Below are 23,540 nucleotides of genomic sequence, written 5' to 3'. Positions count from 1 at the left end.
ATTAGTACTTAGGTTTACAATTCATTCTAATTACAAAATTGATTACCGAAAATAGTAAACAAACCCAAAACTTAAAATTAATAAACTAGTCAATCCAATTTCTTTTTCTTTGAAAAGGACATAGCTCCAATGAAAAGTTTGATTGTTTTGTTTGAAAGTGAAGGTGTGGTGGGGTATAGATCTAGTTTTAGAATTAAGAATAACTTTGAAAAATCAGAATTCCAGTACAAGAATACAAACAAGAGAATAAAGAATAACTATAGATTTGAGAGAGAAAGTTGAGAAAAGGAAAGGAAGAGAGAGAGAGAGAGAAGACTAACCTGGTTTTTTTTTAGAGAGAAGAGAGTGTTTTGTGGTGTGTTGGTGATTAACTAAAGCCCTTATTTATAGGGAGATAAGAAGCTTATGTATTCCTTCAATTTAAAATATCTGCACTGTTTCCTTCTCCTTATCTTATCAAAAAATTTCTTTTTATTAAATATATATATATATATATATATATATATATATATATATATATATATATATATATATATTGAGAACGTGAGGAGAAAGCCAACCCTTTCTTGTTTTTTTTTGTTTTTTTTTTATTAGAAAAACTTGATAAGTAACGTGGGGAAAAAGAAAATTTTATTCTTTTATATATTTTTTTCTTTTAACAACAAAAATACTATCTCCACCCCCCCTTTTACTTTTCCATTCTTATATTATTGTTATTATTATTCTATTATTTATTTTAAAACACTTTTAAATATAAGTTAAATTTTTGGATGTTACATTACTACCCCACTAAAAAAAAATTTCGTCCTCGAAATTCGTATACCTTCAAATAATTTTGGATATTGAAATCTCATCTTCTCTTCTAGTTCCCACGTGGTGTCTCCCGTCGTTTGATCCCAGACTACTTTAACCAAAGGAATTTGTTTACCTCTAAGTTGTTTGATTCTTTTGTCATCAATTCGTACAGGTGATGACTCATATGACAAATTTTCTTTTAACGGTACTACATCAGGCTCAATTATATGAGATGGATCGGAAATATATTTCCTTAATTGTGAAACATGAAACACATCATGGATGTTTGAAAGAAAAGGGGGTAAAGCAATTTGATATGCCACTGGGCCAATACGACGAAGAATTTGATATGGTCCAATAAATTTAGGAGTGAGTTTTCTGGACTTAATAGCTCTACCTACCTACCCCAGTCGTTGAAGCGACTCTCAAAAATACGTGATCACCTTCCTCAAATTCAAGAGGTCTTCTTCGTTTGTCCGAGTAACTCTTTTGTCTGCTTTGCGCGGTACGCATCTTTTCACGGATCTGTTTGACTTTATCGGTCGTTTGTTGTACAATCTCTGGTCCTAAAATGCTGCTTTCCCCATCTTGATACCAGCACAACGGTGTTTGACATTTCCTTCCATACAGAGCTTCATAGGGTGCCATTCCTATGCTTGAATGAAAACTGTTGTTGTAGGTAAACTCAATTAATGGTAACAAATTATCCCAACTTCCTCGGTTATCTAAGACACAAGCTCTTAGTAAATCTTCTAGGGATTGAATCGTCCTCTCTGTTTGTCCATCGGTTTGTGGATGATACGCAGAACTTAATCTTAATCTGGTTCCTAAAGATTTTTGTAAACTCCTCCAGAAATGAGATGTGAATTTCGGATCCCTATCTGAGACAATACTTGAGGGTACGCCGTGTAGTCTAATGATTTCCTTAACATAAATCTGAGTCAGCTTTTCTACATTGTAGTTAGTGTTAACAGGTAGGAAATGAGCTGACTTTGTCAATCGATCGACAATGACCCATATTGAATCAAAATTATTCCGGGTTTTTGGCAATCCTACGACGAAATCCATTGAAATGCTTTCCCACTTCCATTCAGGTATGTCTAAAGATTGGAGCATTCTAGCAGGTCTTTGATGTTCTACCTTTGCTTTTTGACATGTCAGGCACGAGGCAACATACTCAGCAACTTGCTTCTTCATTCCTGGCCACCAAAATTTTTGTTTTAAATTTTGAAACATTTTGGTTGTTCCTGGATGAATACTTAGGTTGCTTTTATGTGCTTCGTCCAAAATCATTTTTCTTGTCTCCGGATTATTTGGGATGCAAACCCTCCCATTGCAACGTAAAATTCCGTCTGCTCCCAACCCAAATTCTGAATTTGTTCCTTGTTCAATCAATCTTAGCTTCTCCTGAAGTTGGTCATCTGTTGCTTGTTGCTCTTTTATTGTGTCCATCAATCCATTTGATATCTTTACCATTCCCAAATGAATTATTAGATCTCGATATTTTTCTATCAGCTCTAACTCTTTGACCATCATTGCAGACATATGAATTGTTTTACGACTCAGCGCATCAGCTACAACATTTGCCTTTCCAGGATGGTATAGCAGGGTAAAGTCGTAATCTTTGAGAAATTCAATCCATCGTCTTTGCCTCATGTTTAGTTCCTTTTGATCAAACAAGTACTTTAGACTTTTGTGGTCACTAAAAACTGCAAACTTCGCTCCATACAAATGATGCCTCCAGATTTTCAACGCAAACACAACTGCAGCTAACTCCAGATGATGCGTAGGGTAATTCTTTTCGTGGGTCTTAAGCTGCCTTGATGCATATGCTACTGCTTTTCTATGTTGCATGAGAACGCAACCTAATCCTTGATGTGAAGCATCACAATAGACTTCATAAGGCTCGTCTGGTTGCGGTAGGACCAATACTGGTGACGTTGTTAATTTCTCCTTCAATGTTTGGAAACTTTCTTCACACTTTTTAGTCCAGATGAATGCTTGGTCCTTCCTCGTAAGTTGTGTTAATGGAGCTACTATCTTTGCAAATCCTTCAATGAATCTTCGATAGTATCCCGCCAATCCAACAAAACTTCTGATCTCCGTCATTGACTTTGGTTGTTCCCACGAGAGTACCGTCTCTACTTTCGCTGGGTCTACGGCAATACCATTTTTTGTGATGACGTGACCTAAGAATTTTACTTCTTCAAGCCAGAACTCACACTTTGACAACTTTGCGTATAACTTCTTTTCACGGAGAATCTTCAAAACTTCACGCAAGTGATCCTCATGCTCTTCCTTGTTTTTAGAATAGATAAGAATATCGTCAATAAATACAACTACAAACTTATCGAGAAAAGGGTTAAAGATTCGATTCATGTAATCCATGAAAATTGCAGGATCATTCGTCACTCCAAACGGCATTACGAGATACTCATAATGTCCATATCGAGTTCTAAACGCAGTCTTGGACACATCCTCTGTCTTTACTCTAATTTGGTGATAACCTGTCCTTAAGTCAATCTTTGAGAAAATAGAAGCTCCTTGGAGTTGATCCATCAAGTCGTCTATGCGAGGTAATGGATATTTGTTCTTGATCATCACTTTGTTGAGTTGTCGATAATCCACACAAAGTCTCGAGCTTCCATCTTTCTTTTTCACCAACAACACTGGTGCTCCCCAAGGTGAAACACTTGGTCTAATGAATTGTTTTGATGATAAGTCCTCAATCTGAGTTTTTAGTTCTGCTAACTCATTGGGTGACATCCTATACGGTGCTATTGAAATTGGACTTGATCCAGGTACTAGATCGATCGAAAATTCAACGTCTCTAACTGGGGGTAAACCTGGAACATCTTCCGGAAATACATCCAGAAAATCTTTTGCGACCGGTATTTGGCTCAATACTAATTCACTCTCGATTTCTAAAGAAGATAATAACATGTATCCTTGAGCTCCTTCTTTTAAGGAAGCTTTTACATGATTGGCAGATATAAATCCAGAAACCTCAGGGTTAGGAAAAATTATGTTCTTATGTGCACAATCTATAAGAATCTGGTTGAAAGATAACCAGTCCATGCCTAAAATCACATCTAATTGTTTTAAAGGCAAACATATCAAGTCAATAAGGAATTCTCTATCCTGGATAACAATAGGACAGTTTTGACATACAAAATGTGCAGAAATAGGTTCAGAAGTTGGAGTAGAAACAATTAAGTTAAAAGGCAATGTCGTAATTGGTAAATTTAACTGTTTCACACGATCCATGGAAATAAATGAATGAGTTGCGCCTGAATCATATAGTACAGTTAGAAGATTACCTGACATATCGCAATTTCCCTGTATGAGATCTTCTGATTGAGAAGCTTCAGCACCATTCAGAGTGTAAACTCTTCCTCTAACAGTTGGTTTGACAGCTCTTACATTGTTCACCTTTGGTTCAGCTTTTTGATTTGGGCAGTCTCTAGCAAAATGTCCTGAATCTCCACATTGATAACATATCAATCCCTTAATTGGACAAGTGTTCGCCAAATGGTCTGTTTTTTGACATTTGAAACACTTTCGGATATTGTTTGGAGGTTGGTTCCTCGATTGTCCTCCTTCAAAAGCATATGCGACTGGACGATAACGTTGTTGATCGCGGTTGTTACCTGGAGGTCGTGAGTAGAGTTTCTTTTGTGGTGCCTTTCCCTTCTGGTTTGATCCTTGTGAAGGATATTTCCCCCTAGATGGTCCTCCTACATTGTTTCGATTAACTCCACCTTCTTTCATCCTTTCTATCTTTCTGCATTTTTCAACCAAAGGTTGAAACTGATGAATTTCCAATGGCAATACAGACTCCTTGATACTAAATCTAAGTCCACCTTCAAATCTTTCACACAGCCAATCTTCGTCAATTTGGTCCTGGAAGAATCGAAAATGTTTGGACAATGATTCAAACTTAGCCGCATATTCATCAACTGTCATTCCACCTTGTTTCAAGAGAAGGAACTCTTGTTCTTTGTTAGTTCTAGCACTTCTAGGAAAATACTTGTCGAGAAATTTCGTGCGAAATATTTCCCAAGTAATATCTTGATTGTTAGCTTCAATCATCTTGCGAGTTCCCTTCCACCAGTATTCGACATCTCCCAATAGTAAGTAAGATGCATATGTTACCTTTACTTCGTCAGGACACCTCAACACAGCGAATATCTTTTCTATCTCTTCGAGCCATAAGTCAGCTTTCTCTGGTTCAGTTTCTCCAAGAAATTGTGGAGGATCGTGACGTCTGAAATCTACCAATCCTTTATTTTCAGTGTTTCGTTCTTCCCTTTGTTGCTTTCGAATATCCCTTTCAGCCTTCGCAGCAGTTTGTTCTGCAATGGTTGCTGCCATTTCTGCCATAGCTTGAATAGCTCTTTCCATACCTCCTTCGGTATTGCTTGCTTCTCCATTATCTGCTTCTATATGATTATTTCTACGAGTCATTGGGTTCCTAAAATTCATAATTGGTTAGAACCTAATTATTAAATAATTTAATAATCTATACAAAGTTAGTACAAACAAACGCAATTAGTACGGACATCCTCTAACGTTCCCGAAAGAATCAACCGTGCTCTGATACCACTAATGCAACACCCCTATTTTTTTTCTCACATTATAGGGTGCGTCACATATAATAAAAATCGCAAAATGTAATTAAATATAATCCGATCGCGTCAAAATAATAATATTCATTTTTTTTTACTCGTCTTAACTATTATGTTTTTTTTTTCTTTCTTTCTCACCATTTTCTTTCTCCGTATGTTTTCTTTTCAGGACAAAACCAACATACTAGCATGTTTTAGTATGTTTCTTTAATAACATTCTTTCTTTTTCTTTTTTTCTACTGAATGTATTCTTCTGTAGGTTTACACAACAAAATAAATTATAAATAACAAATATTTTCATCATAATATATATACATATCATTCGATCTAGGCCTGCGGCTCATAATGCTAAAGTCATCATAGTGAATATTTTACAATGATCCATGAGTCTTCATGAGACTTAATATAAACAAAGCATAACTACCATCTAGCTAGAAATTATCACCTCATCGAGAAATTAACTCTCACAAGTAGAGTTATTTACTCACACATAATCACTTAAGCACATAACTTATGCAAAATCTTTAAAACTTATTAGTAGTAATTCCCCGTACCTTCAGTTTCTTCAAACGTGGTTGGGATATCGTCTTCGTCGAAAGCAGCTTCGGTATCACCTAAAACACTCACCCAAAGTAAAACTACCCATTAGACTATATTCATTATTTAAGGTCAGACTTGTACTTGAATATAAATAACTAGTTAAAGTTCCAAATCTCTTGTTTTCTTTTATCTTTGTTTATCACGTTTTCTATGCCTATAGTCCCAAAATGAATTATAGACCTTTTATGCCATTTATGCTATTAACAATTCTTATTATTAGTCTAGGTACTTAGTATATCTATATTCATACAGATTATTCTATTACGTTACTATATTTATTTTAAGTTTCTTTCATAAACTAATTAAAAAGAAAGTTTTACAGTACAAGAATAAAGAAGATCTAAGACAAGGACTTCTAATTATATTTCCAGGGAATCATAGCTTCATGGTCCTTTTTATTTATTTCTATAAAAATCAAATTAGTACTTAGGTTTACAATTCATTCTAATTACAAAATTGATTACCGAAAATAGTAAACAAACCCAAAACTTAAAATTAATAAACTAGTCAATCCAATTTCTTTTTCTTTGAAAAGGACATAGCTCCAATGAAAAGTTTGATTGTTTTGTTTGAAAGTAAAGGTGTGGTGGGGTATAGATCTAGTTTTGGAATTAAGAATAACTTTGAAAAATCAGAATTCCAGTACAAGAATACAAACAAGAGAATAAAGAATAACTATAGATTTGAGAGAGAAAGTTGAGAAAAGGAAAGGAAGAGAGAGAGAGAAGACTAACCTGGTTTTTCTTAGAGAGAAGAGAGTGTTTTGTGGTGTGTTGGTGATTAACTAAAGCCCTTATTTACAGGGAGATAAGAAGCTTATGTATTCCTTCAATTTAAAATATCTGCACTGTTTCCTTCTTCTTATCTTATCAAAAAATTTCTTTTTATTAAATATATATATATATATATATATATATATATATATATATATATATATATATATATATTGAGAACGTGAGGAGAAAGCCAACCCTTTCTTGTTTTTTTTTGTTTTTTTTTTTTATTAGAAGAACTTGATAAGTAACGTGGGGAAAAAGAAAATTTTATTCTTTTATATTTTTTTTTCTTTTAACAACAAAAATACTATCTCCACCCCCCCATTTACTTTTCCATTCTTATATTATTGTTATTATTATTCTATTATTTATTTTAAAACACTTTTAAATATAAGTTAAATTTTTGGATAGTACAATCCTTTCCCATGAATTATTGCAAAATATTGGATTAAGGAATCCGGTATAAACAACCTTAATAGTCAATTTTTACTTATGTTCTTTCTTATTTTATGAATTAAGTCTCATTATAGACGCAACATACCTTGTACTTTTTCATGAATTAACAAGAACAAAAAAAAACATGGGTTTGATATTATCAAGTGCATTAAGGAATCCATTTGGAATGTTATGGTGGTGTTGCTTTGGATTGAAGTGCGGTCCTCTTAATAGTCTTTGATATTAATTTGAAAAGAAAAAAAAAACAATTACACAATTCGCTCAAACTTTTTATGCACAACTCGCTCAAACTTTTTTTTTTCCAAACCCCCCACATTTTATTTGGTGCAATTTATATTTATATAGATACATTCATTTGATAGAAAATAAAACACTTTAACGGTACATAATGGAGATAAAAACACACTCAAAAGCAGATGAAAACAATAATGTAATGTAGTTTAGTGTTGGTAGCAGGGTATGAGTTTCATCTCCCTCAGCTTAGCCACCCAGAATCTGATACTTTTAAATGTATCAGCATACTCAAAGAAAGAACCCATATTCCTTACTCTTATTCATACTAGATACATGTTGAAACTCAAACCGTACAACTGGTACCAAGGCTTCAAAGTAAGCAATTTCCTCCAACTTCGTCTTATGAAGACCGTATTCTTCCACAATCAAGTCCCGAACCACACTCTTATCACTCATCAACTCCACCCAATTATCAAACTCTTCCTTCTCATCCAACTCCACAAACTCGACATCAAAAACCTCACTAAGCAATTTCCACATACTCTTACAAGTGAAAATGTCGCCGTTTGTACAATTAAATGCTTGGTTCTTAGCATTCTTTGTAACTGCAGCCCACACATGTTGCCTTGCAAGCACACTAGCATCCGTCATATCGCAAAAATGCTCCCATGTGTATCTATTTCCTGGAAAACGAAAAGGTAATCCTAAATGGCGACATATAGCAGCATATGCTGCTAGCATCATCAACGTGTTGTGTGCACTCCTTGGTGACATGCCTATTATGATAGACGATCGATGTACTGAATATGTAGTCAAAGGCGCATAGGATGTAACGAGATCCTCAAGCTCGTAATAGAAATTTGGGTAAGGAAGCCGTGGCATATTCTCACGAAAAGGTGGTTCGTGGCATATAAGTTTGGTGGACCGAACCGGACCCATGTAATGTTTAGTTCCGGTTTGGAGTGTTATATGGGTGAGAGGGGAAGATGGAGAAGATTTGAGGACAGTGAGAACATTAAGAAACATGGTTTTGTTAACGGTAATGTTAACTTCTTCATCACCTACAAACTGGAACGTCACCCAAAAGAGGTGGGTGACTTCGTTGGCAATGGATAATAGCTTGGCGTGTGTGTCAACTGAGTCAACAGCATCAAAGTTGATGAAGCCGTCAAGAATGGAAGAAGGGAACCAATCGTCGGGGGAACCGCGAGCTGCGCCGTAAACTTTCCATGGACCTCCAAGACAATCAGGCTGCTTCAAGGCTTCAGCTAAGCTTAGCCCAGCCATTCCCGTCACTCCAACAACCAGTGCTACGGGACTTTGATGCTCCATCACATTCATTGTAAATTAATGGAACCTTTGGTGGCTAGTGATGTTACAATGCAATTAATTATATCAAGAAAACGGAAGCAAAGTGAATGGATAAGCTATGGGAGTTTCTTTCTGTTGTAATAACATGTCCTCATCTTTATTATCCAACCGAAAATGTCCTCGTGAGAAATTCTAATATGGTCACAAGACCAAACAGATAGTGTTTGGCCACACACACACGTAAACAAGTATTTTTTTAATGATTAAAAGAAAATTGATAAAAAAAAATAATTAAATATTTTGAAGATAATATCTTCATGTGAATGTGTCCAAAGACTATTTATTTGGTCTTGCGACCATGGAAGAATAGCTCTATCATGCGGAAACTTGGTGGTGTCTAGTTTTATAGAAAAGAAGTAGTATATGGGACCGGTGATTGGTGATGTTACACTACATATTACTACAAGCTTTGCTACTCTCCCTCCGTGTTGTTGCATTTTTTAATGTGCACTGTTCACATGACTTACTTTTGACCTTACTTTTTAACTAATATATAAATACAAATGTGCACTGCTCTAGCATGTAAGAAGCTGTTTGATTTGTCTCGACAAATATTTTCAAAATATTAAATTTTTATAATTTTTTACTTTAGATAATAAAATATATTAACGGTCAAAGTTGTGCATTAGTATGTATGAAGTGTTTGAAAGCGACATGTATTTTGAAACGGAGGGAGTATATCCAGCGAATAAAATTGTCTAGAAAGCATCGCGAAATAAAAATTAGCCAATGACAAGAGAGAGCTTTGCAGAAATCACGGCAAGCTGGTGGAAAACAGGGGAAAATCAATAATTAAAACTGAGTGGAATACATGTCGGGACAATTTCACCTGACGGGTTTTCGCTATAAATACCATTTCCCTATTGCATATATATATATATATATATATATATATATAAAAGAACAAAGTGGATAGACATAATAAAATCCTACTCCAACAAAATTTTATAATTATCTTTTTCATCATCTCAATGTTATGCAAATATAAAATTAATTTATTTGTTTTTTTAAAAATTAAGTTTTTGTGTCTATCACTTCTATACATAACTAATTCTCCTATACATATTTTTTTATAAAAAAAGTCAATTTATTATCATCATAATTACCGCGGATTTATCTTTAACATTTTTATCGATGTTGAACAGGGGCGGACCTGCTTTAGGCTGGCTGTGGCTATTGCCACACCAGTCCAGCCCTATTTTTTTTTTTTCATATTTAAAGTCTAAAGTTTATATTATATATCTTCAATTTTGAAGTGTAATTGAACATGATGTATTGGTCTAGTGGTTAAGTGTGTGTTTTTCTAACTCATAGTTATGGGTTCAAGTCCTATCTTTTGTTTTTGTTATCTTTTTTTTCCTCAAAGAATGAATATAACTTACTCACAGTCATGTGTTCAAGTCATATCTTTTGCTTTTGTCATTTTTTTTCTCAAAAAATGAATATAACTTAAGTGTAAGACATAATCGAACTCGTGACATAAAAGTTTGTATCTTACTCGTAAATAGTCAATAAAAATAAATAAAGGAGTATGCTTTTGGGGTGAGATTTTCTACTTATTCATTTAAAATATTTTATCTTTTTTATAATATTATTTAAGTTTTAATTAAAAAATGTTAAATTCTACTAAAATATGAATAATATTTGTTAAGTTTATCGTAATTTATTTTGCTAAAATAATTTGCCACACCGATAATTTCCTTCCAGATCCGCCCCTGATGTTGAATGATATACTCTACAAATTCGAATTAATGAATATTATTTGGCTTTTTGGTATGAATGATATACATTATACCCTATAATTATTGTCGTGATTAAGATAGAGAGTTCTCAAATAATGTCCACTTCTACAAATTGTTAGCATCAAAACTTGACTTTAATCTCTCAATCCTTCAACTACCCATTCTTAGAAATTCAAATGCAACCACTAAAAGCTCACATACTAAGTTTCTAAACCAAAATATAACTTAAAATAAGAAACTTATTAATTTTTCAGTTTTACAATTCTTCTCTTTAACCATAATCCTAAATCAGGAATTACATCTTATGAAAATAATTCACTATTTATTAGGGAAGAAATCATTACATTTATTTATGATCTAATTTTAATCTTTAATCAACACATGCAAACCTTAATTAGTAGATAATCCTAATAAGTACACCTTAAAGAGGTTTAGAGATTGGGGTAAAACCATGTTACCTTAAATTTTGTACAAAGGAAATGGTTAAATCCCTAATTTTTGACTTGACCTTGCAATTCTATGGTGGATCTAACCTCTAACAAGATAGCTTTATCTTCTGCCTCTTTATGGATTAATGTTTCAGATCCATTCCTCTTTCTTCTCTTCCTCTATCGGCTCCCTGCTCTTTGCAACACTCCGTTTTTTGTTTTTTTAAGGAAACAACACTCCATTCTTATCCTCTAATAAAAAAAACTCCATATTTATAACATGAAATTTATACGGATGTCATCGTATAAATATGGTTCTTATTACAGTAGCGTAAAATAAACACTTTTTTTTATCAAGAAAATAAATTTTTTTAAACTGCAGAAAAGGAGATAATGAAACAAACAATATTATTTCACAAAAAAATAAACAACATAAAAACGATAATGCAATTAATTAGTGTTGGTAAGAGGGTATAAGTTTCATCTCCCTCAGCTTAGCCACCCAACGTTTGATACTCTTAAACGTACCAGCATACTCAAAAAACCCATAATCTTTACTCTTATTCATACTAGATACATGTTGAAACTCAAACCGTACAACTGGCACCATGGCTTCAAAGCAAGCAATTTCCGTCAACTTGGTCTTATGAAGTCCATATTTCTCTACAATCAAGTCCCAAACCTCACCCTTGTCACGCATCAACTCAACGATATCAAACTCTTCTTTATCATCCAACTCAACAAACTCAACATCAAAAACTTCACTAAGCAACATCCACATACTCTTCCAAGTGAAAATGTCGCCGTTTGTACAATTAAATGCTTGGTTCTTAGCATTCTTTGTAACCGCAGCCCACACATGTTGCTTTGCCAGCACATCTGCATCTGACATATCACAAAAATGCTCCCAAGTGTATCTATTTCCTGGGTACCGAAACGGTAACCCTACATGGCGACATATGGCAGCATATGTTGCTAGCATCATCAACGCATTGATTGCACTTCTTGAAGACGCACCTATTATGAGAGAGGATCGATGTATTGAGTATGTTATCGAAGGTGTGTACGATGCAACGAGATCCTCAAGTGTGTAGTAGAAATTTGGGTAAGGGAGTCGAGGCATATTCTCGTTAAAAGGTGGTTCGTGACATATAAGTTGGTTAGACCGGACCGGGTCATATATCGAACCCATGTAATGTTTAGTTCCGGTTTGGACCGTTATATGAGCGAGAGGAGAAGATGGGGAAGATTTAAGGACGGTGACAACGTTGAGGAGCATGGATTTGTTAACGGTGATGTTAACTTCTTCATCAGCTACAAACTGGAACGTCACCCAGAAGAGGTGGGTGACTTCGTTGGCTATAGGTAATAGTTTGGCGCGTGTGTCAGCTGAGTCAACTGCGTCAAAGGTAATGAAGCCGTCTAAGATGGAAGAAGGGAACCAGCCCATGGGGGAACGGCGAGCACAACCGTAAACTTTCCATGGGCCTCCGAGACAACCAGGTTGCTTCAAGGCTTCGGCTAGGCTTAGCCCAACCATTCCCGTAACTCCGACAACTAGTGCTACCGGACTTTGATGCTCCATCTTCACAATACAGTGCTATAATGGAAACTTGGTGGTGGTGGTGTGTGTGTCAATTTATATAAAAGGTATTAGTGTCGTGTATTGACCGATGATTAGTGATGTTACACTACTAATTATTAATCATATAAAAATGAATTAATTAAGTTGGAGGTTATACTAATGGGATGTTTGTTTCTTTATATCGAAAATCATAGATTATTAGTCCGCAGCCGCGCAAGTTGCATGAGACAGATACTTTTTTTTGACAAAACATGAGACAGATACTTGTCGACTGAGATAATTCATTTTTTTATAGGGGTCGTGAAGTATCATGCATGATCCAGGGGAAGCCGCGTATTATTTTGGTGTAAAGTTGTTAAATATCCTAACTTTTCTTCTTCTTGCAAATTGGCAGTGGCGGAGGCAGGAAATTGAAGTTTACATTTAAATTATAAATTATTTTTTGAATGTATTATGTAAATGTTAAAATTATTATTATAAAAAAATGTTATTATTATTCTTTGGGTACTTTTTTAGCGGACGTCCCAAAATTAAGAAAACAAAGTAAGTGTTTCAAAAAATACTTTAGCTAGATTTTTTGAAGGATTACCTATAATTTTATATTAACTAAGAAAACATATATAAACCAAGCAATTGAGCTCAAGTGTTAAATGAGTTTCATCAAAGAAGAATCGTTCAGAGAGCTCGAGTTCGATTCTTTGGTGGAACAATTCTTGAACAACTTATAAGAGTTTATATTTCTTTTGGAAACTAGAGGGTTTACGTCAAAAAAAATATATAATATTTTTATGGTGTGTTTCTCGGTAAAAGTAAAATAACACAAAAACAACATAGAGAAATGATTTTTTTTTAGTGAATGAAATTAATGGGTAAATATATGTTGTTATATTGTATTATTATACTTTACAAAGTTATAATACTTTATGCCAAAAAAGAACTGGGAATCGTAACAATTAGTGAGAAGAAACACACATATATACATGTGGTATAGAGAAAAGCAAAATTAACGTGGGGGCACCTGCCTGCAAAGTTGGCAACGTAGCTCCGCCACTGCAAATTGGTACCATAAAAATTGCCAAATTTTTTAGAATTACCGAGGAATTAGAATTTTAGAAAAGGAAAAAAGGATGATATTTACTTAAATGTTTTTCGTATGGTTTTAAACTACCATAATTTCTTCAAATTTATAATTTTCTCAAGTTTTATTATAAAAAAGAATATGAATTTTTAGTTAGGAATCACACAATAAGTGCATAAGTTTTGTTCTTTAGAAAATTCAAATACTTACCTTGAATACTCTTCATTTTAATTTTTTTTAACAGATTAATAAAATTTACCAACACAGATTAAACGATTGTGTTTAAGAGAGAGAGCTATACTTCATAACATGATGAATCACGATCCTGAAAGAGTTAGACTTCAACATAGATTAACTAATTATGTTTGAGTCAGGGACGTTGTTGGATGTGTGGGCATGTGCTTGCACAAAAAAACTTGAAAACATTTTTTTTAGTAGTATAATAATGTACTAATAGTTGGCATTTTGATCACATGGCATACACTTCTTACACATTATTTCTCTCTTGGCCCACACATATATATCATCATATATCTCAAATTATTTCTTGATAATATGAATATTATCAAGAATCGAATGCGAAATCGAAAAGAAGATGATCGGTTAAATGATTATTTAGTTATTTATATAGAGAAACATACTATTATTAATATTGAAAATGAGAAAATCATTCAAAGTTTCCATAATATGAAAAATCGTAGAGGACAATTATTAATGCTACAATTTTTTATATATGGTGCCCCCACTATTCAAAAATTCTGGATCTAATCAATAGTTCGAGCCTCAGTAAAAAAAAAACTTTCTTTCGAGTTTAAAAAACATAGTCAGTAGACAATTAAATTAGTAAATATAATCATATATCTCACTTTTTTTTAAGAATAATCATATTTCACTCTATCTTTTAATATGACTGATTGATATAATGGTAGAAACAAATTCATATATGGTACAACTTAACTCATTTGTGTAAGATAGAACTAGCCTAAATTTTATCATTTTGTGTCTGTCTATCAGAAATTACATCCCAAAACAGTTCCACACCTTGACCAAGAGGACGAAGAGGGAAATATAGAAAAGAAAGAAAGAAAGAATGAAATAGCTCCTATACTATTCAATAGCATATCATATATATTCAATTTTCAACATGCATACTCTTCTTTGAAGATTCTCATGGCCTGCCTCAAGAAACCATTGCTGAATTCATCTGAACTTCAAAGAACTCTTCAACACCCTCTCTTACGTCCAAGAACTCACATTTTAACAGTCCCTTTTTTCCTTCTCTCTCTGTTTCTCCTCTCAGTATCATACACTACATACTCTACCCGTTACAGTTACACCAGTACCATTCCTTCTCTTCGTTTTCCACCTTCTTTCAAACGTGTATTGATACATGCACCATTCACTTCTTACATAGTTTCAGAAGCACAGAGCAACACATTCTCTTCTGTTACCGCAGCGGAAAGAACACGAGGAAATTCAACAGATAGTGACTCACAAGACCTCAGTTCATGTGATATCTTTGATGGCTCTTGGATTCAAGATGATTCTCATGAACCTGTTTATCAACATGGTTCGTGTCCTTTTCTTGATGATACTTTTAACTGTTTCAAGAATGGACGTTCAGATTTTGAGTTTCTTAAATATCGTTGGAAGCCACATGGTTGTCAAATTCCAAGGTTCTATAATTTCTACCCTACCTTGTAAAATTCGACATACCAATGTACCATGTTCATTTTAATTTATTTGTGTTGTAAATTTGATTTTTTTTTTCTTGGATATATACATATAGGTTTGATGGGTTGAAAATGTTGCACATGTTGAGAGGTAAGAGAGTGGTGTTTGTAGGAGACTCTTTAAACAGGAACATGTGGCAATCTTTGGTGTGTGCTTTGAGAGCTTCTCTTAAAGATAAGAGCAGACTCTATGAAGTTTCTGGACGCCGTGAATTCAGGATTCAAGGTTTCTTTTCTTTCAAATTCAAAGTAAGGATGTGTTGGCTGTTTTTCTTAAGAAATTTGATAGAGCTTTTGCTTGCTTAAGGTTTAAGGTTTGATATTGTGTTTTTGACATGTTGTGATGTTAATTAGGATTATGAATGCTCCATAGACTTTGTGAAATCCCCGTTTCTTGTACAAGAATGGAAAGTGTCACGTGACGATGAAGTTCCTCAAAGAGATACTCTTAGGCTTGACATGATTCAAGCTTCCAAGTCTCAGTATTATGATGCTGATATAATCATTTTCAACACAGGACACTGGTGGAATCATGACAAGACAAAAAATGGGTAAAAAACAATTCTGCTAAGACACTATTCTTTTACTGTTAATAAGTAGTTCAAAGGCTAACTACTATCAATTTTCATTCTTGCAGTAGAAACTACTTTCAGGAAGGTAATCATGTCTATGACAGATTAGAAGTTTCTGAAGCATTACAAAAAGCACTGAACACATGGGCTAAGTGGGTTGATTCCACAGTTGATAGCACACGTACAAGGGTATTTTTCACTGGATTTTCAGCTTCTCACTACAAGTAAGAAGAATGTGTACTTCTACTTCGTTTTATTTTTACATCTTTTCTCTATTATGTAGTTAAGTAATTGATTCTATGGCTGAAATTTGCAGAGGGGGGCAATGGAACTCTGGTGGTAAATGTGATGGGGAAAGACAACCCATTACAAATGAAAGCTATCTTGCAGCATATCCATGGACAATGGGAATTGTCGAAGATGTTATAGCTAAGATGAAGACGCCAGTGTTTTACCTCAACATTACCAAAATGACAGACTACAGAAAAGATGGGCATCCTTCAATTTATAGAGAACCAGGTTTCAGTGATAGCAAAGGCCGTAAAATGGTCCAAGATTGCAGCCACTGGTGCCTTCCTGGAATTCCAGACTCTTGGAATGAACTCCTCTATTCCACTCTACTTATAGCTCACACAAATTTTATGGCTTCTACAAATTATTAACCATACGATATGATCTTATTTAGTGGAAGAGACATAATTTTTAGGAAAGTAACTTGCACACCCTATAACCGTGATTGAACATTGCAGGATAGCACTTGTTACTCAACAAGAATACTCATATCCTTGTTACAGTTCCATGGTTAGATTCAAAACAAGTGTATACTTTGATACACAACTTTGTAATTTCTCCAGCATGACTTCTGTTTTTATTATTTCGTAAGTTGATGACGGATATAATGAATTTAACTTTGAAAGTCTCCTTCAATGAAAACGTTCTATTTAACCCACATAAATTAAGTTTGAGATAAACTATTTCGACATAATAGACCACTACAATTTAAATAGCTCCATAAAATTTTGGTCCGAGTTTACAATGAAAGAAAAAGTATGAAAATATCAATACTCGTTTTGCCATGGTTTAGTATACAAAAGGAAGATTCATAGACAACCCATAAGAACATAAGACGATGCACAAAAACAAAAAACAGACATGGGTTGTAGGTGTCACCCTGAAAAGCAAGGTGGCAACGGCCAATCAGAAAAACACTTCATCCCACATCTCCCCGCAGGTGCAAGAGCTTTAACATAAAAAATAAGTCCATCCAACTTTTAAGTGCCACCCTACAAAGTATCAAACATGATTGAAGAAAATGACTTGCTACAGTTAGAATAATTCCTTTCCTATTTTTACCCCGGCAAAGGGATAATAAAACTTCGCTTTCTAACCACGATTTCACAATCTACCGCTTCTTTTTATTTGAGCTTCTCCTTTCAGCCTCTTTTTCGGCAACCAGAACACAGAACTCGGAACCAAGCATGTCGTGTATATCAAGATTCGCAGAAAGGCTGAGATCAATAACTCCCTTGATGATTTCCGATGTTATAATGAATCCTAAAGTAGATAATACTCTAACAGCATTAGCAGCCCTGCATATGTACTTTCTTGTCTCCAGTGCCGTGTACTTTTTCTCTTGTTCTTCAAGACTCACAGAATTTTTATTGGGAGTTAAAACCTGTGGATCAGATTGGTTCACTTGATCTTCTACCATGTCATCTCTGACTTCAACATGTTCCCCAACCCATATGAACCCATTACAGCCAATTATTAAATCAATACCGTACTGCTCTATATGGTGGAAATGTTGTTTCTGCCTCTTCACTAAATATGGTGTGACTGTAAGCAGTTGACCAGTACTAAGCTGCAATAACACTCAAAGCCATTAGTAACAGTAGTAAATGGCTGAAGAATAAAATTGAAATAAAATTTAAGAACCCAAAACGTATTACAAAATACAAGTTACAAACCATACACAATCACTACAAGTGCCATAGCTATCAAAATAAAGTAACCCCCTGATTCCAGGAATCTTGCATTACACCTCAATCATAAACAGGTAGTTCTAATCCGTTCAGTTTTATATTTGTAAGCAGCAATGCCCATATCATTTAGAGTTTCCATTTTGTACTGTCTCTGACCGGCTACTGTTATGTAACCGACTATCATTTTTTTTTGTAGACTACAAGAAGCAACTCAATCAATAAAAGAATGTTTTAAAAGGTTTCCAAGAATACAAACCTTTCCATATTTTTGACTTCTTGCTTGAAGGTGTAAGCCATCATGCTGAAAACCACGAACTTCAGCCTGTGGACATACATAGTTTAGGATACTCAACTGCTATTTCCTTCATAAAAAGTAAATCTTAAGAAACATGGCACCACTTACACAAATGACATCCGCCTCCTCAAAAATACAGCGCATATTTAGCTCATCTAAAGCTGTCCTTCGCCTCTAGCAGTGGAAAGAAAAAATCTAAATGAGGGATTTTCAAGCTTAATTGGGAAAGAATTCCAAAAATATGACGCAGCATATAAAAAAATAAAAAATAAAGAAACCCAATCAAAACTGAAGGTGATTGCACCTTGTTCCTATTTTTGTGCTTATAAAAACTTCAAAGGACTTGACTGCTTGATAAGTGATGACCATAATTGTTTTACAATTGCATTGTTTGTACCCCTCACCCTGTTCTATTAGTTTCTTTGAAGTTTAAATTTTAAATATTTTTTCTTACGTGATTAGTGTTTCTTCATGCAGGCATAAAATGTTACACCTAAATCAGTATACCCACTTCATGACGACAGACTTCGATGACCATCAAATGTTGATCCAAACCAAATACACAATTCAGGTCATAAATAATGCTTTAAGTCCAATTAGGGCTGGAAATGAGCCGAGTCAAATCGAACTCATCTGAGCTCGACTCGACTCGTTAAAAATTGGTTCAGCTCGAAACTCAAGTTCGAAACGAACCTTTTTTTTAGCTCGTGTTCGGCTCGCTTAAATTTAACTAACAGACCGATTCAACTCGTTCGGTTCAGTTGTATAACCTACTTTGTTATATAACATCAAATTTTTTAAGATCCAAAATTTTACTAGAGGTCCTACCAGTTCTTGTTTGGCCCAGACCAGAATTTTAAGCCAAACACTGCCCCAGACCTTAAACCAATCTCATTCGATAAAATTTAAAAATAAACTAAACCAATTCAATTTAAACAAAAATTGGCAATAGGACAACACATTAATTCACAATAGTGAAATTGGGACCCAACTGTTACTTTGATCAATACTGTATCACTCTTTGATTTATAGGCAAAGCGTTCTCTCTATTGCTTACCTACTTCCGATGTGGCACATGTGAAAACAAAGAAATTATACTTTGTTAATAACAAGATGGTTTTGTAATTTGTTATTGGATGTGGCACTATTTAATTTTTTTTCTTCTTCTCACAAGCCAAGTAACATAAGCCTCCACTATATCTCCAACTTCTGAATTTCAATGGCATTTTGCAATAATAGGGAAGCTTTATAAGCGTAAGACTACCATTAAATAACTCCCATTTGCAATAGCCTCACAACATCCATGAGTACGAGTACCCACTCCCTTTTCTCAAATGTCAACATTAAATCAACGGTTCTGCCATCTTTACGAGGAAAGAAAGATGAACTCTTGTTAAGAGAATTGCTCGGAAGATGGCCAAATCACAAAGAGAGGACATGTCAACGCTCAAAGTATTTCAGTTATCTTGATAGATACCATGCCCGAAGACATCAACTTCCTTCTCTTCAAGAAATTGGCTTCTTATCCTTCTATTACTTGGCATATGATGAATTAAATAAACAAGTAATGGATGCAATATTAGCTATGATTGACCAGAAACACGCCAGAGAGCCTATTGATGAAACATTGGTTAATAAAGCATTGACTTTTTACTCAATCATATAGCTTTGCTAAGAAGCCAGTTTCTTTAAGAGAAGGAAGTGGATGTATTGGGATACGGTTTCTATCAGGATAACTAAAAAACTTTGAGAGCCGACGGGTCATCTCTTTGTGATTTGGCTATCTTCTGAGCAATTCTCTTAACAGGAATTCATCTTTCTTTCTTCGCAAAGATGGCAGAACGTTTGATTTGATGTACTCTTGAAATGCTACCTTGTACTTGTCATATAATTGTTGAGAATAGTAATGACTAAATTAGCAGTCGGCGCACATATTATGGATGATTGTATATATCACCATGTAGTCTTTAGAGGTAAAGTGTAGACCATCCTTCTTAGATATCAATAGTCTTGTGGTCAATGTTTGACATGTTGGCGAGAATTGAGAAAAATATCAAAATCGAATTTACTTGCATTATTTTGTTGTGTCTTCTCTTTTTAGAAACATAAAGAGACCAATAGCATAAGCTCAATAACTTGTCATCTAGCACAACCCCAACCAATAAAAATAGATCACCACCCAAAAACTCAAAATCCACCTTACTACTTTCACATGGTCACTCCATTACAAAATCACTTTTAATTCTTACTCTCAAAATGCCAATTCATCCACCCAAAGGAAACCTAACACACAAACTTGCAATATTTTATTCAGGCTCCTTTACTCCTAAAACTGTAGAAATTTTGCAAGCCTCTCAACATGGTCTAGTGTAAAAAAATCAGCCAAAAAACCAATAACTTCCCCCTTCCTAACTAGAGAACACGACAAAGAACCGAACAAAGTCACTACAAATGGAACAATTTGTAATGAAACACTAAACTGGTGAATCAATTTCATCAAAAAAATTGAGAATCAGCTACTTCTTCAAAAAATTGGAGAATCAATTACATCAAAAATCCAAAAATAGGAGGCATGAAGCTTGCAGAAGAGGGAAGAGAGATGTTCTCTGCAAACACGAAAGAGAGAAGAATACTGGGATTCACGTGCGAAGACCCCATAATACTCAATAACGTTTAAAAATTAAAGGCAATATGGGAGTTTCGAAGGCAAATCGCATGTGCATTTGCAAACCCACTACGACCTGCGAACACACACAGAACGGCCGCAGCCTTAATATGAGCTGCACCAAACCACACCACCGCGGCCAGCCATGCTCCGGCGCGATCGCGCCGGAGCCGCGAACCACTGCTATTGACTACCAAGATGCATACAGCTGTACAAAATAGTTTTCACGTTTCAATTTAAACTCTACACTGCCCGTAGGTGCTATCACCACTTCTAAATGTCAGGACCAAATTGAAAATTTTGTCTCGTATATTAAAAATAATTACTGTATTTTCATGCCCTAAACATGACAGTCTTTTCAATTTGGTTCCTATACTTCATAATATCTTTATTGAATGTAATTTTCATGGGGTTACAATAGTTAACAGGACAGAAGTTGAATACATTTAAAACTATATGACAGGCTAAATTAAACACTTTTTCATCTAGGGACCAAATTAAAAATGACTACGCCTGCATAGAGAAAAGAAACACACAGTTTGACATATATTGTAATTAATACTACTAAGCGTGCATACTATAGTCAAATAACCTCCAGGATGAAACAAGGTCAACAATACAGCAAAAAACTCATCAATAGTTGCGATGCTATCACAGTTGTCAAAAATTAGATAAATTGTAATCCGCACACTGAACTAGTTTTTGTTTTTTTACCTTTCATTTCTGAAAAATAACTAACTATTATAAAATTTCTTAAAGAAATGGTCCTAAATTTTGAAAAAGGAACGGTTCTCGCTATACCGATTGCAGAACAAAAAAAAAGATATCTGCATAAGGGAAATTGCAAAATACCTGTACACCATCAGGCATGTTCATAGCAGAAAGCATCAAATAAGCGTTTTGACTGTAATTAATATCCAATCTCCAACGCTTCTGAGCAACCTACACAACACAACAAACACCAGTGAAATTAAACAAACATTATCAAATCAAATTCAGAAAACGGTTGAAACTATAAAAACTGTACCTCAATGACACGCCCAATAACAATGTCACCAACCTCAGGTTTGTACCTGAAATTAAGTCACAAGATTCCATTAACAAACAAAAACATAACAATTAAGGAAGTGGAGAGGCTATGAACTCGTGAAGACGTGTCTGGTGTCCGATTAAGTGTCAGTATGTGCTGCATAGGTTAAGAAGTAAGGTTGATTACCTTGAGCGTAAAGCGCGGACATAAACGAGCTTGTTAACACGCTCGACGACGCCACAGAGAGTGGCAACAACTTCGCCCTCGAGGTCAGCGGTTCCGTGTCCCTTGAGTACACCGTCTTCATGGTTGACGGGAATGGAATCGGCTATGGTGACTGAAGCATCGGAATTGACCTTGGAAGAGAGAGATTCGAGGTGTTCTAGAGCCTTCTGTAGACGGAGTTTCTGAGTTTGACTCAACTGTAACTGAATCCCTCTCATGGCGGTGGCTTAGTTCAATCGATGGAGGAAAATGATTCAGGGTGGTAGCTAGGGCACAGCTTCTTCGGTTCTCACTTTGATGTGTCCAAATTTTATAATTCACGGCGCAAGGTTTTTAACGGGGTTTATACTTTCTTCTTTGTTTTATGTCCGATATGTGGTTTTTTGTATGGGGGTACCGTCGGGTAACCAAACCCATTAGTTGCGTGGGACGGGTTTGGGTCATACCGATTGTTTTCATTTTGAGGTGGTTTTGTTTTTTACGTTTTTTTTTAAGATATTTATGATAAACTAGTATGGAAACCCGTGCCAAGCACGGGCTAGAATTTCGTCATAGTTGAGGGAGACAATATTATGATGTATCTAGTGTCAGTTAAATTCAAACATGGGATAAAACAACGGAGGTTTATTAACTAATAAGAGGAAAAAAACTAATACTTAAGCTGAAATTTTTGGATGAAGATGCAGTATCATTCTCACTTGTGTGGTTGTTCCTTCTCAAATGTGTCGATTGACCGGTGCTGGCTCCTCCAGAAAGTCCAACGATGGTATGTTATTTATGTTTAACATTGCGGGGGAGAAGTTCTTTGTGGTGGAACACAAATATTGTGTTAAGTGTTAGTGAAAATTTCACTTTGTATGAAATAGTTTATGTTAAGAAACATATAAGTGAGGTAACCCATATATCTAATGTTTTAAGACTTCATGAGAAGATGTGATGTCAATTTCAGTTGTGTAGTTAGTCTTAACCCAATGTGATGATACAATCAATTGTAGACTCCCGCATAAGTCTTAATATTATGATGATTTATTTTGTTTGTTTCTGAGTGTCATTGAATTCTTTTGGCTTGAATTTTACTTCGTCATTCACTTTCATGCCAGTTTTTTTATTCAACCTCTGTTATTTCTAATTCCTTCACTTTAGGTTTTTGGTGGGATATGACAATAGAAAAATATAGATGTGTTATGCTGAGTTTACAAAATACATGTTTATTAGACATTTTAAATTGATGTTTTTTGATGAGACTAATACTTTGGTAACATAATTACTCAGTAATCTCTAACACCTTTTACAAATCTATATAACTACATGCAACTCACTCTATTTTTTATACCATTACGGATAA

At 34.7% G+C, this 23,540-nt stretch overlaps 2 protein-coding genes and 2 pseudogenes across 3 annotated transcripts; 1 reads left to right on the top strand and 3 right to left on the bottom strand.

Moving 5' to 3' along the window:
• Positions 1–7,546: 7,546 nt before the first annotated feature.
• LOC146902672 ((S)-8-oxocitronellyl enol synthase CYC2 pseudogene) lies at positions 7,547–8,956 on the bottom strand (annotated as a pseudogene).
• Positions 8,957–10,904: 1,948 nt separating this feature from the next.
• On the bottom strand, positions 10,905–12,635 carry LOC146902671 (3-oxo-Delta(4,5)-steroid 5-beta-reductase pseudogene; annotated as a pseudogene). Its single transcript, XR_015021454.1, has one exon. The product of XR_015021454.1 is annotated as a 3-oxo-Delta(4,5)-steroid 5-beta-reductase pseudogene (transcript).
• A 1,958-nt stretch (positions 12,636–14,593) lies between these two features.
• Positions 14,594–17,861, top strand: TBL4 (TRICHOME BIREFRINGENCE-LIKE 4). The gene is made up of 5 exons (XM_085732533.1): positions 14,594–15,369; positions 15,483–15,675; positions 15,781–15,977; positions 16,064–16,222; positions 16,315–17,861. The coding sequence occupies exons 1-5, from the start codon at positions 14,864–14,866 to the stop codon at positions 16,658–16,660; spliced, it is 1,401 nt and encodes a 466-aa protein (XP_085588659.1). The 5' UTR covers positions 14,594–14,863; the 3' UTR covers positions 16,661–17,861.
• RRP4 (ribosomal RNA processing 4) lies at positions 16,973–22,519 on the bottom strand. Its single transcript, XM_085732535.1, has 6 exons — positions 22,157–22,519; positions 21,968–22,013; positions 21,793–21,882; positions 18,384–18,449; positions 18,237–18,302; positions 16,973–17,859 (listed from the first exon to the last, which is right to left on the bottom strand). Exons 1-6 carry the CDS (start codon positions 22,411–22,413, stop codon positions 17,401–17,403), a joined length of 984 nt encoding a protein of 327 aa, XP_085588661.1. The 5' UTR covers positions 22,414–22,519; the 3' UTR covers positions 16,973–17,400.
• Between the last annotated feature and the right edge of the window lie 1,021 nt (positions 22,520–23,540).

Source organism: Medicago sativa, chromosome 8, assembly GCF_051527215.1.
Source record: "Medicago sativa cultivar Bolivia chromosome 8, Bolivia_mono, whole genome shotgun sequence".
NCBI lineage: Eukaryota > Viridiplantae > Streptophyta > Magnoliopsida > Fabales > Fabaceae > Medicago > Medicago sativa.
Note: the sequence above shows the minus strand (reverse complement) of the source record. Positions and strands in the feature narration are given on the sequence as shown.

Coding starts and splice junctions, on each gene's coding strand:
- RRP4 (XM_085732535.1), bottom strand. CDS start 22,413: ATGAGAGGGATTCAGTTACAGTTGAGTCAAACTCAGAAACTCCGTCTA. Junction 21,883..21,967: donor TTATTGGGCGTGTCATTGAG/GTACAGTTTTTA, acceptor TGTGTTGTGTAG/GTTGCTCAGAAGCGTTGGAG. Junction 18,450..21,792: donor ACATGCCTGATGGTGTACAG/GTATTTTGCAAT, acceptor TTCCACTGCTAG/AGGCGAAGGACAGCTTTAGA.
- TBL4 (XM_085732533.1), top strand. CDS start 14,864: ATGGCCTGCCTCAAGAAACCATTGCTGAATTCATCTGAACTTCAAAGA. Junction 15,370..15,482: donor CATGGTTGTCAAATTCCAAG/GTTCTATAATTT, acceptor ATATACATATAG/GTTTGATGGGTTGAAAATGT. Junction 15,978..16,063: donor CATGACAAGACAAAAAATGG/GTAAAAAACAAT, acceptor TCATTCTTGCAG/TAGAAACTACTTTCAGGAAG.